At 45.5% G+C, this 16,279-nt stretch overlaps 1 protein-coding gene across 1 annotated transcript in view; it reads right to left on the reverse strand.

Moving 5' to 3' along the window:
• Positions 1-16,279, reverse strand: part of FER1L6 (fer-1 like family member 6) — a 129,078-nt gene that overhangs the window by 46,111 nt on the left and 66,688 nt on the right. The window contains exons 22-25 of the mRNA XM_055128326.1: positions 12,835-12,984; positions 3,153-3,263; positions 2,757-2,918; positions 1,070-1,238 (exon numbers count right to left, since the gene is read on the reverse strand). Of these exons, the coding sequence (XP_054984301.1) occupies positions 1,070-1,238; positions 2,757-2,918; positions 3,153-3,263; positions 12,835-12,984 (592 nt within the window). The remainder of the gene's footprint in view (positions 1-1,069; positions 1,239-2,756; positions 2,919-3,152; positions 3,264-12,834; positions 12,985-16,279) is intronic.

The raw sequence follows: 16,279 nt of genomic DNA on the forward strand, positions 1-16,279 counted from the left end.
ACTTAAAGAAAACAAAGTGTTGGGAAGGGATGTGAGCAGCTGAATTGTGGAAGGGGAAATACAATTAGGAAAAGGTCTGTTAACTGAGTAGCATCCAGAGACGCTACTATTCAAGCTAAAATAAAGAGATTGACTGAGGTGGCAAAAAGCCAACACAAAAATGAAATCAAAGCAAAACAAAACTTAGATAATAGCAAGTGCTACTGAAGAGAGGGACCATGGAGCCCTAGACAATAGGAGAACAGATCGAGTAAACAAAACCTGCTCCCTAGAGTGGCCCCTGGAATTATTTAGTATAGTTACACCAGCACATTCCCTGCCTCCCACTCATCTCTCGCTCCTTGATGTATATTCCAAAGACATTTCCGCAGAATCTTCCCTGAAGGAACACAGACAGATTACCCATCACAGCACTGTCAGTGGAAGTGGGAAGTTGGAGGCAGCCTAAAAGTTCAAAGTGGGGGCAAAGAAAAGATAGCTATTGCAGCAGAATTGTTATTGCAAGTTAGCATACACTGAGTGATCTATGGATCTATTTTTAAAGAATTTTTGAATAAAAACAATCTAGGAAACAAAATATATATGCAAACTAAAAATATTTTACAAGGATCAGTGGTCTGAGAACCAAGAGTAAAGGCAAGGAGTGAGATATGCATGGGGTGGGGGGTGGGGAGGGAGAGGAGGTGGAAGATATAATGAGAGCAAAGTCTTAAACTAAGAATGAGTGTATAGCCTGAACTGAAAAATGTAGTTCACTTGTCTCTGTGCACCTGAGACCCAAAATGTCCAAATTAAAGTAACGTCGATCAAAGAAAGACATCAGAGAGTGGAGGTTCAAGGGAGCTTGCATAACAGTCACAGAAGGTTTCTTAGGTGAGTTTTAAAGAGGTTAGGGGTGCAAGCCTATGGAGTAAGCCCTGAAGTCATTTTAAAAGAAGTAGAGGGCAAGCAGGGGCAAATTCTTGGGAAGGAGACGGCTGGCCATGGGCACTTCTAACAGGCTCCGTTATCAGACCCCTGAGGGCGCCATGACTTTGTACAACTCATCAGTCTACGAGGCACTTCCTACCTTGCCCATCCACCTGCGAGGTGATGGCCAGGGGCTCCCTGGATTTGAACAGAAACTGCTTCAAGCAGTTGATAGTGTAGGTGCCCACCAGGGTGCTCCTCCCGAAAGCTCTCCAGTCCACCACAGAGATGCTCAGGGGTGGGTGCAGAAGTTCATTCTCAGGCAGCTCCTGTGGGGAGAGGCCGAGTGAGTAGGGGCACTGGCTGGGCAGGGCCAAGTGGCCTGTCTGGAAACAGGATGGAAGAAAGTCTGGCACCCCTCCTCCCCCTTCTGTCTCTGCCTTGCCATTCTATCTCTCCTTGGCAGCTTGATGGATTCCCACGTCAGCTAGTGATTACCCCCAATGAGGAGATGGAAATAGTAATTCATTCCTGGCATAAATTTCAAAAACTATCCACTTCCAAATTCTACCTGGCAGTATCTCTGTTCTCTTGCTTGCTCATTTGTTACCTGTAAAGCACTTATTTTGGATGACCCCTGAGCCCCAAGATCTCAAACAGAATAAAAATGGAGTCAGGTGAAACAGAGCTGAGGGTGTCAGGCCAAGGTCCAGCTCTGCTTCCCGCGACAGTCCTCTAGGCGTAAGCATGCTCTTTATTTCTAGTCTTTGCTAATTTAAAATATGAATTCACTAGAGCTTACTGATCTGACAAAACAAGCTTTCTCAGTTCATTCCAGATAAGACGCACACAAAAACTACAGTTAACCTTTGAGCAGTAAAGGGTTTAGGGGTGTCAAGCCTGTGTAGTAAAAAATTCAGGTATAAGCTACAGTCCATCGAGGGTTCTATGTAGACAGAATTAGCAACCAGTGGTTGATTGAATTTAAAATCAACAGCTAGAAAAAAATGGTATAGAAGTGGAGCCAGGAGTTAGAGTATCTTCTAGATTAGAATTTCTAAACTGGGGGTCACATGAATATCTGGGGAGGCAGGATATTCCAACAGGGCCATGGGTAAAAGTCGCATAAATGAGGGACCACAGCACAAAACTAGGGGGTTCACTAGTAGGACAGTGAGTCAGGAGGGAAACAAGGTCAGGAGTGGGCCATGGCTGGGAACAGGCTGAGATACACTGTTCTAGATCAATGATTTTCAGACTTTAAGTGAATCCAAATACTCAGGGGTCTTGTTAAGCCAAGGGTAAAGGGGTCTTACCCTACAGAAGTTTCTCACTCCATAGTATGGGGTTATCCTGAGAATCTGCATTTCTAGTAAGCTCCCCGCTAAGGCTGATGAACTGGGGGGCCTAGTGGGGAACTACTGAAGCTGCTTTGATTTTTTACTGTATGGATTGGCTCCTGGAACCACCAAGACCCAAACAATAATGACAACAAAACTCTACTGTGGGCCAGAGAGAGAGTATAGTGGGTAGTGTGCTTGCCTCGCATGCAACAGAACCAGGTGTGATCACTGGCTCCATGTATTCCCCGAGCCTCCAGGAGTCATCCCTGATTCCTGACCCCGGAGCTGGAGTAAGCCCTGAGCACCACAGGTGTGGCCCCCAAACAAAACAACAAAAACCTATGCCAGTCTGAAAATTCAGCCTCTTCACTAAATCGGACCGTTCTTTGTCACAGATACAAGATCTCCAAAGCTCTGGAACTTTCTCCCCCAAGACAGGGTGAGGAAGGACAGGTGACCTCTGCAGAAATGAAGCAAGAGGCAGGTGGGGAGAAGGGGCCGCACCACTTCGAAAACATCCGCCTGGACATTGAAGTTGGGGTTGTTCTTGTAGCTCTGGATCACACAGGACTTGACTCCTCGTCCCCCACACTCGATGAGAACCTGAGGACGGTCCACTGACAGGAGCTGCACCTTCTTCATTTCACGAACACCCCAGAAGAGAACCTGAGGAGGAGAGGTGGGAAGGAGTGCCTGCGAGGACCTTCCAAGGAGGGGCCACGTGCAGGTTCTGGTTTCCACGTGGCCCAGACAGACATGCGGTCAGAGAATGAAGCCTGTCCAGTGCCCAGAGGGCCGTGTCCAGTGATCTGTCTGCCTCCCTCCCACCACCCTCTCGTGCCATGTATAGCAATGCTGCTGCCTGTCGGCCCCCGGAAACGATGTGCTCTTCCCCTGTACCTCAATGCGGTATTTGCTCAACACTGGCCGGATGTTTGCAGGAACAGGGTAGATCTGGGTGACATCTGGCGGGTCAATGGGAGGGAGCTCCTGGATCCCGGATGGAGGAACCTGCACACAGAGGACAAGCACTGGTGAGAGGACAGGGCCAGGGAGGTAAGGGAGACTTGGGGTTACCAAGCAACCACCTCGGCCCTAAAGCAAAAGTTGCCACCAACTCAATCATTTTACCACGACAAATTTATTACTTGACAAATGCATTTTCCAGCAGGGTAGCCAATGTGTGGTGAACCTTTACGATTGTACCCCAAGATAAATGGAGTCTTCCCTAGGCTCATACTAGAGAGAACAGATGGGGAGGGAGGAAAGCAGGTGTTCACGACAGGGAGACATGACACCAGAGCTGGGGGGATTGAGAAAGTTCGGATCAAACTCGGAACCTCTGAGACTCCACTTGCTCTTGCTTTCACGACTTAGAGCAAAACACAGGCTGAATCCAGGAGGTACTGAGTCTTAAGGAGTAAAACAGAAAATGAAGTCCTTCGAAGGCTGGATTCAGGGATGAAAGGTATCATTTTCAAGGCATTGGCGTTTAGGAAGCCGTGGGAGAGCCATCACTGTGCTTTGCCAAGCTCTCTCACAAAGGGCTGAGGAACTATTGAGGAAAGGGCCTTTCTCACTGAGAGCCATCCAGGCCGCCATCAAGACTTGCCTCAACAGGACTCAGTACGTTATCCTGGTTTGACCCCAGCCTTGGTGACCATTCTCCTGGTCTTTAGTCCGGGACACAGTGAGTCCCTGTGGAGGCTTAGCGAAAAAACTCACTCAGTGGGCTGAACAAGAAGCCAGGCTCCACTCTGTGACTTTGCATGAGAAAATCTCCCTCTCTGGGCCTAGATGCTGGGCCAGGCACAAGAATCTCCAAGCCCCCGGGAGTCAGATGTTCTCAGAAGCACTGCTGTGTCACAGGAGGGCTTCCTCACTATGGGTGTTTTTCCTGGCCAAGAGGATGTCCCTGTCTACTTCATTTCATTCTCCAAGCCCCTGGAGTGATGCTCTGTCTCCAGTGAGCTCTTTTTACAGGCTGACAACACTTGCGCTCCATATGCTGCAAAGGCCTAATTGCTCACCAGAAGCTGCCAAGCCCAGACAAATCATCCATTTTTTTTTTTTATTGTTTTCACAGAGTCTTCTAGTTGGTGCCAGCAGATGTGCTTAAGCTAATGATCAGAAAGCTCAGAAAAGACAGAGCACAGACACGGCGAATGGAAAACAGGCTGCAGCTAATGATGCTCGGCAAGAAACAGGCCAGAGAAAGGAGGTGAGGATGAAGATGTGCACCCACAGAGCACCCATAGAGCACCCATAGAGCAGGAGGGGAGCAGTGCAGCCTGCAAACCCACACTCACTGGCAAGCTGTGGGGCAGACTTCCTGGTTCTTATCTCTACTACTCTTGGGTGTTAGTCTCCCATTCTGCTACTTTATATTCCACAGATGAGTGTGGTCTTTCTGTGTCTGTCTCTCTCTTTCTGACTCATTTCACTCAACATGATACTCTCCATATTGATCCACTTATATGTAAATTTCATGACTTCATCTTTTCTAACAGCTGCATGGTATTCCATTGTGTAGATGTGCCAAAGTTTCTTTAACCAGTCATCTGTTTGGGGGCACTCCATTTTTTCCCTAGATTTTGGCTATAATAAACAGTGCTGCAATGAACATACAAGTACAGATGTCATTTCTACTATACTTTTTTGCCTCTTTGGGATATATACCCAGGAGTGGTATTGCTGGGTCAAATGCGAGCTCAATTTCTAATTTTTTGAGAAGCGTCCATATTGTTTTCCAAAAGGACTGAACCAGTCAGCATTCCCACCAGCAGTGAAGGAGAGTCCCTTTCTCCCCACATCCATGCCAACACCAGTTGCTTTTGTCTTTTTGGAAGTGGGCCAGTCTCTGTGGTGTGAGATGCCTCACAGGCTGAGGGAAAAGGCAGCTGAGATAGAGAAGGGAACACCTGGTAGAGAATGTTGGGAGGACCCACTGGGGTTGAAAGCTGCATGCTGAAAGTAGACTATAGACTGAACATGATGGCCACTCAATACCTCTACTGCAAACTACAACATCCAACAGGAAAGAGAGCAAAAGGGAATGCCCTACTGCAGAAGCAGGGCGGGGTGGTGGGGTTGGGGTGGGGGTGGTGGGAGGGATACTGGGAACATTGATGGAGGAGAATGGGAACTGGTGGAGGGATGTAAATGAAATGCAAACATGAAAGTTCATAAGTTTGTAACTGTACCTCACAGTGATTCACTAATAAAAATTAAAAACAAGCAAACAAAAATACCACATTCACTGACAAACCTAGCTCCCCCCTGAGGTCCCAGGGAGAAGCTACAGAGCAGCTGGGGTCATAGGTCACCTATGGCTATGTCTTATAAAAACTTGCCCGTTGTTCCTCTAGGCAACTGTTATGCCAGCCTGAGAAATGCCCTAAAGTATCTCTGTTCATTGAGTGCCTGAAAGATGCCCTTGAGAGTTTCTGCCTGGGCCTCCTGGTTCTGACATGGTGGAGACTGGAGACACTGGACTCTGCTAGGATCAGCTGCTGGTCAAACACAGGCTTTGCTGTTTCCCAGCATTTGGGACCAAAGAAAAGTGAAGAATTTTCACGAAGGCAAAATGGCAAAAAAAAAAAAAAATGGGGAGTAGAAGGTACACAAGATACATTGGTGCAGATGGTAGACTGTCCTAACACCCCAGTGGAGACAAATACCAGAACCTGAAGCCAAGACCAGGGGACTCAGGGTGGGACTTGTAAGGGGGCCCTAATCTCAAGGTTATGCATGAAGTTAGTCCCAGTCATACCCCTTTGAAAATGGTGCTCAGAAGCCTTTCTCCTTTCTCCACGCTCCCCACTCCATCACTGCTTATAAGACCTAGTGATGAGGATGTTTTTCCTCTTCTTCAGCAAGGACCCAGCCTTGGGCTCTATCACTTATAAGCTGGATTCACTTGGAGAAGTGATTCAGTGTCACTGAGTCCCAACTGCGTTGTTTATAAAGTGAGGAAAGTGTTGATGGATTCATGAACTCCTACGAGGAATTGTTGAAAGAGCCCGCAAAGCACTTGGCACACTTTCTGGTACTGTGTTTGCTAGGAGTAAGGGTGAAGGGAAGATGGACTGACCTTGACAAATACGAACGAAAGCATAACTTCAAATCATTTTCATTTTCAATTGCATTCAGATAACCTAAGATTGCTAGTGCCCCAAACTACATTAGAAGTGAATTTAAATTGTCTCTCAAGGAAAACAATGCCTACGCTCAAGTATTCTCTACATAATTTATGTAATCGAGCAAATAAGTGTGTTTGAAAATACTGCATAGAGAACCTATTATATAAAACAAAACTGGCTTCTCTCAGTGACATGGAGATGAACTTCACACTCAACTCCAAGTGTTAGCCAGCTCTCAGTTACCTTTGACGGCTATTTAAAATCCTGTTCTCTTCTTCTGCTCTACATCTGAGCTTCCTGTTCCCTAAGCTGGATTGCTCGACGAGCAACATTTAAATGAATAAATGACTGAATGAATGAATGATCAAAACAGTCTTGGCTTCAAGACACTTAGTGATTACTGGAGAGAAGTTTATGAATAACTGACCTTTCCAAAACCTAAATGAGGGGCTGGAGCGATAGCACAGCGGGTAGAGCATTTGCCTTGCATGCGGCCGATTTGATTCCCAGCATCCCATATCATCCCCTGAGCACCACCAGGAGTAATTCCTGAGTGCAGAGCCAGGAGTAACCCCTGTGTATTGCCGGGTATGACCCAAAAAACAAACAAAAAAAAGAATCTAAATGAAATAGAAAGAGAGGTCCAGGGCTGTAGGAAGGAAGAGGAGAAACTATTTGGTGGAGATGGGAGTGAGGAGAGGTTCCTGATTTCTCTGGTCAGAAACCACCAGGATTAACCACCGTCCTACAAAGGAGGACAGAGTGTTGAGGTCAGCGTGGGAAGGTTAGGGAGACATTTAGGAGGCCTGTTATGAGGCGAGATTAGAGAGCTCAAAGTTTTGACATAAAGAGGTCACAGTGAGTATTGGGTAACCTGGAAAAATGTGAGGTCAAAAACCAAAGGAAAACAGTTTGAAGACAAATGCTGGGAGAGTTTAAATGCCAGGCTATGCAAATTTGACATTCCCCTATGGATCCAATTTATTTTTTCATGAACTAGTAAGAGTTGTACAAACAACAAAAACAGTTGATAGTTTAAAAAAAATTGGGGAAATACTAGATTTCAGAAAAAAAGTTTCAAATGCTTATTATAAGACTTCTCAGAATCTTTACTATGGTAAAGACATTTCAAATCCCCAAGACAAGTAATCTAAAGTAGCGTTGTCATCGCACTGTTGTCCTATTGTTCATCGATTTGCTCGAGCGGGCACCAGTAACATCTCCATTGTGAGACTTGTTGCTACTGTTTTTGGCATATTGAATATGGCATGGGTAGCTTGCCAGGCTCTGCCATGTGGGCGGGATACTCTCTGTAGCTTGCCGGGCTCTCCAAGAGGGGCAGAAGAATCAAATCTGGGTTGGCTGTGTACAAAGCAAACGCCCTACCCGCTGTGCTATCATTCCAGTCCGAATCTAGAGTAGTATGATGTAAATTTCCAAAATTTCTTTATCATTATATTTGGAGGGACAGAGCTTACAAAAAAACAGACTTTGGTAAATGTTCCTGAAAGTAAAATGCAGGGAGGAGAATGACACGGTCTGAACCTGTGTTCTGGAAGATCACAAATTGGGTAGAGGTCTGGGAGACGGTCCAGCTGGTAGGAAGCATGCCTAGCAAGCCAGCCTCGGGGGATCTCCACTCCAGCACCACACAGTTCCCTGCGCACAGCTGATGCAGCCCTGGAGGCTACTGGGCACCATCAGATCGTGGCCCTGAAGCCCCTGGGCACCTCTGGGCAGCCTGAATGCAGTCCCCAGCATTGCGGGGTCCAGGTAGCACCACATCCTCTGGCCTTTGCGTCAAACAGCTTGCACATCTGGCTGAGAACCAGTGGGGCTACTGGGCCTCCTGTAGCATGACTTGGGAGCATCGCCTCCCCCCTCCTACACGCCCCCACCACACATAAAATAGGTAGAAACTCATAGACCTGGAAAGAGGTCAGTATAACAATCCTGGTAAGAAACAGAGTCTGGGACCAGAAAAGACTACAACTGCTCAAGTCAGTGGGCTGACCTGGCTGCCGGCTATAGACACAGAGTGAAGAATTGAAGTTGAGTATAAATTTTCAAGACAGCGTATCTGGGAGAAGAACGGAGTGATGGATCCATAGTGGGAAGACTTCAGGGGCAGGTTAGCAAGGCAGCTAGGCTGGTCAGCAGGAGATAGAGATGCGAATTCAGAGAGGGCTGAGAACCCAGCTACTGTGTCCTTTTTCTCTTTTAAAAAATTGAATCAATGAGTGATACAGAGTTACAAAGCTGATCACAGTCAGGTTTCAGTCACACAGTGTTCCAACATGCATCCCTCCACCAGTGCACATTTCCCACCACCAATGTCCCCAGCTTCCCTCCTGCCACCCAGTCTGTCTCTTTGACAGGCACTTTCCTTCTTTCTTTCCGTGTCTGTCTCTCTGTCTGTGTCTCTGTGTTTGTCTCTGTCTGTCTCTGGCTGCCTCTCTCTCCTCTTTCTCTCTGTCTATCTCTCTCTCTCTCTGTGTGTGTGTGTGTGTGTGTGTGTGTGTGTGTGTGTGTCTGTCTGTCTGTCTGTCTGTCTCGCTCTCCCCACCCCCCTTTTGGCCATTATGGTTTGCAATACAGATCAGATTCTGAGACAGGGAAGCATTCCCATAACGGAGAGGCTGCAGGCACCATCCACAAAGGAAAACTGAGAGCGACTGGTGACAGAGGAAGGCAGTTACGTGCTCGGTCTTCTCAGCATGGACAATGGGAGCCACACGTGAAGGCAGTCGTGCTGATGATCAAATTACTTTCTGAACAACTAATCAAATGAGAAAGGAGTTCCGAGGAAATGCTAATGGATTGTATCTCTTAGGCTGCTTCCCTCTGACAAGGCTTCTTCCATTAACGCAGCTGTCAGGAAGCAGCGGGAGTCTCTGTTTCACCCGGTGCAGAGGACGGGGGAGGGCTGAGACTCTGGAACTCAGATGCTCTCGGAGGGCCTGTAGGGGTCTGTTGGTCCAGACCCTCACTTCAGAGCTCTAGGCATTTTGGGAGGTTTTGTGTAGTGAAAAGAGCACTTGACTGAGGGGCCCAAGCAATCGTATGGTGGGTAGGGAGTTTGCCTTACAAGTGGCCAACCTGGGTTTGGTCCCCAGCACCCCTGAACCTGCCAGTTGTGATCCCTGCGCACAGAGCCAAGAATAAGTTCTGAGCACGGCTGGTGTGGCCCAGCCCCTGCCCCCACCAAAAAAACGAGAGTAGTTGACCAGATCCAATTCAGCTAACCTTGAGCCTCTGCTTTCTGATGTGTGAAGTAAAAGCGTTGCCCTAGATTGAGTTTTCCCAAGTCAGCTACTCCTCCGTCACCTTTACCACCTATGCTATTAGCCATCAAACATTTTCCTGCATGCTGTCTTGTTTGGAAAAAAAAAAAAATAAATTCATGGTGTTCAGACAAGGCCACACATGCAAGGCAACTTTAAAATAAAAATAGAACACTGTTATTGGGGGGTGGAGCAATAGCACAGCGGGTAGGGTGTTTGTCTTGCATGCGGTTGACCTGGGTTCGATTCCCAGCATCCCATATGGTCCCCGAGCACTGCCAGGAGTAATTCCTGAGTGCAGAGCCAGGAGTAACCCCTGAGCATCACCGGGTGTGACCCAAAAATCAAAAAACAACAAACAAAAAAACACTGTTATTGTTATATGTCAAGTCAAGCATTTCTTAAACTTCCTTTTCAATATATTTGGACAGTCTGGTACTCCACGATGTTGGGAAATGTTCCTATTAACATCCATCCTTTTTTCCCTCTATCCCAAGAGACTAAGCCTGTGCTTTTTCTTAGGAAGACTGCAGTTGAGAGCAGTATTATATATTTTTTATTTGTATTATTTGATGAGCATTAAACAACTTTCTTCTAAAAGTGATTAGAAGGATGAAAAGCATCAAAACTATTTGCAACAATATGGATAGGACTTGAGAGCATTAGGCTAATTGAGAAAAGTTGGAGGAAAAAATTCCTGCCTGAGCTCATTTATACGCAGAATACAAAAGTCTTATAGAAATAGAGTTGCTTCATGATCACTGGGTGGAGAAATGTGTGAGGTGATCAAAGGGGCACGTTTCCATTATTAGATGAATAGGTCTTGAGGATTTCATGAACATGGTGACTAAAGTTAACAGTGATCCTATTACTTACTTCAAAGTGGCTCAGAAAACTTCTTATCAAGCACACACAAGACAACTCTGCACAGTGTTAGATATGATAATCAACTAATTATGGAAATTATTTTGTAATATATACAGATATCAATGATCACACTGTGCATCTTAAACATGCAGTATTATATGTCACATTACATGTCATTAAACTTGGTCACATGGAGAGGCAAAGCTCCTTCCAGTGAACTCAACAACAAAAAATTAATATTCTTCCTGTTTTTACCTAAAATTCTTCTTTGGCAGCCTGAAATCAATCTTTGGGCTTGAAGAAAGATTGGCCTACTGGTTTCAAAGGTTACTTTCAGCTCTGGAATTTATTCCCTTGCTTCATTGCAACTCAAATCTATCTGGCAAGAGCTGGTCTAGTGGAATCTCACTGGGTTTATTATTCTGGTATCCTAGAACCTAAGATTTCTAAAACAAAGAGTTCTTAGTTCCCCCCTTCTCCCACCCTGAACTGCAATCATTATGGAGCAGGATATACCTGACTTCCTGCCACCCCATCTTTCTACACGCTCACCCAACTTCACAATCTTCAACAGAGTTTCATCTTTCTTTCTTATTAAGTAGAGCAAAATCAAAGTCTCTAATGAGATGGAATTAAAAATTTATCGTTGTACTTACATATAGCTCCTAGGTTTCAGAAATGAACCTGGGTTTGCAGAAAAGCATGTAGAAAACTTAATACAAGTATCTAACCCCATAGCTGTTCCTTTCCTCATTATGCACCCTGCTCTCTCCAGCTCTTAGGGGAAAAGGTAGACTTGGAGTCACAACTCTGATCCTGCTTATTCAGTAAGTCTTCATATCTATCGTCTTCATTTCCCTTACCTGATATAAATCGGTGGGACTGGACATCTTGCTTTAATATTCTGTGCCATAATATAAGCAATAATAATAAAGCATGTGGTATTTGTTGAATGTCTATTTCACACCACATACTTAGGCAAATGTCTATCATCATCACTTTACAGGGTCAACACTGAGAGATGAAGTAGCTTACCCAGGGTCACCCACTAGTAAGTAAAAGAAACGAGGTCTATACCCATGAAATTAGTCTCTATGTGTTAGGAATTCTTGCATTCACAGTTTTCTACCAAGACAGTTTTCTTTAAAAATTGAGATTCTTCCCTGAAACACTGCATGGAAATCTCTGACTTTGGAATATCACCTGAGCCTCAGTGGGTTTATGTGGATAATAATAAAAGACCTTTGTTGTTCAAAAAAATTGAGATTCTTGGGGATGGAATGATAGTACACCAGGTAGGACATTTGCCTTGAACACAGCTGACCTGGATTCAATCCCTGGCATCCCATGTGGTCTCCCAAACACCACCAGGAGTAATTCTTGAGTGCAGAGTCAGGAGTAACCCTTGAACATCATGGGGTCTGACCCAAAAAGCAAAGAGAATAAATAAAATAAAACTAAGATTATGAAACTGAGTTTATCTGTAGAGGAACTGGTCTGACCTAGAAGCGAAGTACCATCTGCTCTCCTGATTCTCAATAAATGAAATAGTCAGGAAGATAAATATGATATAGGTCCACTTGGTCACCTCTTTTGCAGGTCTTCATGCCCCATTTGATCATCTACTGGACAACCATACTTAAGAGTCTCAGCTTCCCCTAAGTACAATGGTTTTGTTTTCTGAAAAAGTCTCCCAAAACCTATGTCCCCAAACACCACTACATTTTATCAGGACAGATAAAGAGATCCTCTTGTCTTCAGGAAAAGGTGTGGAACAGTGTAAGGGGAAAAAAGATTGTAGAGTCCAATTTAGCTCTCAACTGAACCCTAACTAGCTGCCTGATAAAGTAAGTCAGTCCATTGCATGCATCATCATTTTACTCGATAAAAATGGGTGTGCAATCTCAGCAGGAGGGAGAGTGAAGGAGGGCGACCAAGGGTAGGTGAGGCACAAACACAACTCTGGAAACATGCTAAGTGCCCACAAGTATCTGCTCCTTCCTCTGAGTATCTTCTCATGAGCATCTTCTCATGCTAAAGCAGATAATGCTTTAGCAGCCCTATCTGCCAGCTCTGGAAGACTCTTGCAAACAGACTCTTGACTTTGCAGCAGTGGGGCTCTGGGTATAGCCTGTGTCCCCTAAGTTCTTAAGAAGCACCCCCATATTCCCAGAAGAAGACACCAGCTATCAGGGTGGGACCAAGAACAGCTGCAGAGCTCTCCCATGAAGTTGCCTCTCAGACCAGGTCAAGCAGAGAGACCACTAGTGTGGCTATCTTGTCACTCACCTGCAGCAATTCAAATACCGCGAGTAGGTCCCCTCCAGAGAGGTTCCCACAGAAGATGGGGTGATAGCACAGCTTTGGTGGCTCATAGTTCTGGTCAACCAGCTTCACCACAGGAGCAGCCACGGTGGCACCCAAGTACTCTGGCTTCCCCTAAAATGGGGGGAAAAATTTATGTTTGTTTTTTTTTTTTGGCTTCTTGGCTCACACTTGGTGATGCACAGGGGTTACTCCTGGATCTGCACTCAGTAATTACTCTTGGTGGTGCTCGGGGATATTATAATATGCTGGGAATCGAACCCGGGTCTGCCACATACAAGGCAAATGCCCTACCCGCCGTGCTATCGCTCCAGCCCCTCGTGTTTGTTCTTGACTTTGAGACACCTGTGCAATTATGTAAATGACCTTCATAAGAATGTTACCCACAGGGCATCCTCTTGGTCCAACCTCCCTCCTATCATCTGTCAAGTCCCTTTATCCCTGTCCATGGGATTGGGGAACCATGGAGTGCACTTGAGCTCCTGGGGTGGAAACTTTAGGAGGGTCATCACAGGGTTTTCCTGCTCCAAGGCTCTCTTAAAGGATTTATCATCCTCAACAGAATAATTAAAATAATTATTGAGAGTGCTTTGAGGAGAATAAGGTGGCACCCAACATTCCCAGAGCTCCCCATAGAAAGACACCATCGGGATTAGGACATGGACTTTGGAGGCCAAGTAAACCTAAGTCTGAGCTCCCAAATATACTACTTTCCACACTCACAGGCATTCATTTGCCAGTTTCTCAACCAATTTTGAATTTATGCCTAAGCTTGGGTTTAAGTGAATAGCTGTTTGTGGAGAGATGCTACAATAATTGACCTGCCTTACACAGTTATTTGTACATAATAGGTACTCAATATGTGAGGAGAAAAAGGAGCAAGGCTAGTATGTCTAAGTGACAGAAGTTCTAAGTTTCTTTAAGAATTATTCTAAGGGAGGGAAACTGGGGGCACTGCAGATGGGAAATGTACACTAGTGAAACCAGTGGAGGGATGGGTGTTGGAACATTGTATGACTAGAGCTTAATTATGAACAAAGTTGCCGCTGTGTATCTAATGATATTCAATTTTAAAAATTTAAAGAATTACTTAAGGGGCTGGGCTGAAGTGATAGCACAGTGGGCAAGGCATTTGCCTTGCACACAGAAGACCCGGGTTCGATTCCTCTGTCCCTCTCGGAGAGCCCGGCAAGCTGCTGAGAGTATCCATATTCGCCCGTACAGCAGAGCCTGGCAAGCTACCCGTGGCATATTTGATATGCCATAAACAGTAACAACAAGTCTCAATGGAGATGTTACTGGTGCCTGCTCAAGCAAATCGATGAACAATGGGTTGACAGTGCTACTTAAGAAGCTAGAGAGATAATATAGCAGGTAAGGCATTTGCCCTGCATCCGGTCAACTCTGGCATCCCATATTATCCCACAAGTACCATCAGAATTATTCCTGAGTGCAGAGACAGGGGTAACCACTGAGCATTGCCAGAGTTTCCCCCCCAAAAGCAAAACAGATAAAACCCAAATAAAACCAATAAAAATAATTCTTCTGTGTCACCATCTCACATCTTTTGCCTCTTCCCCAGGCCTGCTCCATGGACCCTGTGTCCACATTCTGCCCAGGAGCAGCTTAGAGCTGAAACAAACCAATCTGCTTTGCTGTTCATGTTAGAAACTTCTGGAGTGAAAGTTTCATATGTCAAATTTCCTGCTTTCTTGCCCACCATATCCCCTGGCAGCGGGAAGGCACTTTCACATATTGGACAAGTGAAAGTTGTTGGCAGAATGACCAGCAGAATCCAAAGCCGGGCCCTGCCTTCTCTGCTGATGGTGGTTGGGTTTGAGCAACGGTACTGCATCACTGCCTTTGAATTCAAGTTTGAGGCATATTTGAGAACAACAAACAAAGCTGCCTGCTGATCTCCTCTGAAAGAGTCAGCTATTCCTGGTCTGGGTGGAGATAGGACAGCTGGATATGAAATGAATGACCAACCATCTGATTATTTTGTCCATGGTCAGAGCTGGGAATTCATAAGCATAATTGGCTCTGTAAATAAAGAGTAAATAGAAACTGAAGTCATCAATTTTCCAAATAAGCCAGTTTCTTATAAAGCTTAAGCTGTAAATGAGAGCACAGGTGACTAGCTAATAAATTAATATTCTCGGCTGGAAGCACAGGACAGACAGTGTCAGGACCTAATAGTTTCATCACCACTCTTGTGCTCCCAGAGTAGCTGCCGCTACAGACTCTCTTGCATGTCTTCATGTTTCTGTCCATGTTTCTTCCCAGAAGAGGGAAGCTTTCTCCTGTTCTCTTGTCTTTCTGTTATTTCCTTTTCTTTACATGTGAGAAAGGAAGCTTGTTTTGCTGTGAAAGGTTTGGCTTGGGCTGAGAGCAGGAGGGCAATCACAGGAGGGAGGCAGCCACCTAAAAAGTGCCTGGACAGTAAAGGCAAATCCATCTAGTCCCGCAGGTTGATTTAGGGGGCACTTTCAAAGATGCCTGATGACTGTTATTAACTCTCAAATAAAAAATACCTTGGGGCTGGAGCAATAGCACAGCGGGTGGGGCGTTTGCCTTGCACACAGCTGACCCGGGTTCGATTCCCAGCATCCCATATGGTCCCCTGGGCACTGCCAGGAGTGATTCCTGAGTGCAGAGCCAGGAGTAACCCCTGTGCATCGCCAGGTGTGACCCAAAAAGCAAAACACAAAAACAAAAAAAAAATACCGAGGACAGGGAATCATGTTGTTCGGAATAAAATTAAGAAGGTGCTACTTCGTGGTCATCTCTGTAGAAAACCAATGTTACAGGCCCTACAGTAGAACTCATTCATTTCTCCTCGGTATATACATCTAGTTCCCTCTACAGGAGGGGAGCAGAAGCCAGGGACAGAGTCACTCCCAAAGTGGAAAGAGTGAACAAAGGAAGCAAAGTTCAAGTTTTGGAATTTGACATTTGCTCGAATTTGTTTCCTGCTGTCTTAAGAGAGGGCTTCCCCCAACTACAATCCCCCATTTGACTTTCCTCTTGACCTTGGATCAGGGTCAGGCTGCTAGGATGCTTGAAAAGGCAAGGAGATGCTTCTTGTACCATCTGCCATCCTTACCGTAGCTCTAATTTTGCCATCTCCCAAGGAAGCAGAGATAGTCACAGAAAATAAACCTTTGCCTTTCGTTTTAGATTTATTAATTTAAAGAATATTTGTCTCGGTATTTTTTAACGAGTCCTTTCATATACATTTGAGTCTATTTAAAGTTTCATAGCACAAACATCTTTGGAGAGGAGGTCTGGTTAACATCAGAACAGAAATAGAAGAGGGATGGATGTGTTGTTGCAAGACTTGGAAGCCACAGCCAGAGATTAAGACACCCAGCTACAAAGGCTGAACTGGCAACTGTAGCCATTCATT

The sequence above is a fragment of the Sorex araneus genome, chromosome 2 (assembly GCF_027595985.1).
Source record: "Sorex araneus isolate mSorAra2 chromosome 2, mSorAra2.pri, whole genome shotgun sequence".
In the NCBI taxonomy this organism is placed as follows: domain Eukaryota; kingdom Metazoa; phylum Chordata; class Mammalia; order Eulipotyphla; family Soricidae; genus Sorex; species Sorex araneus.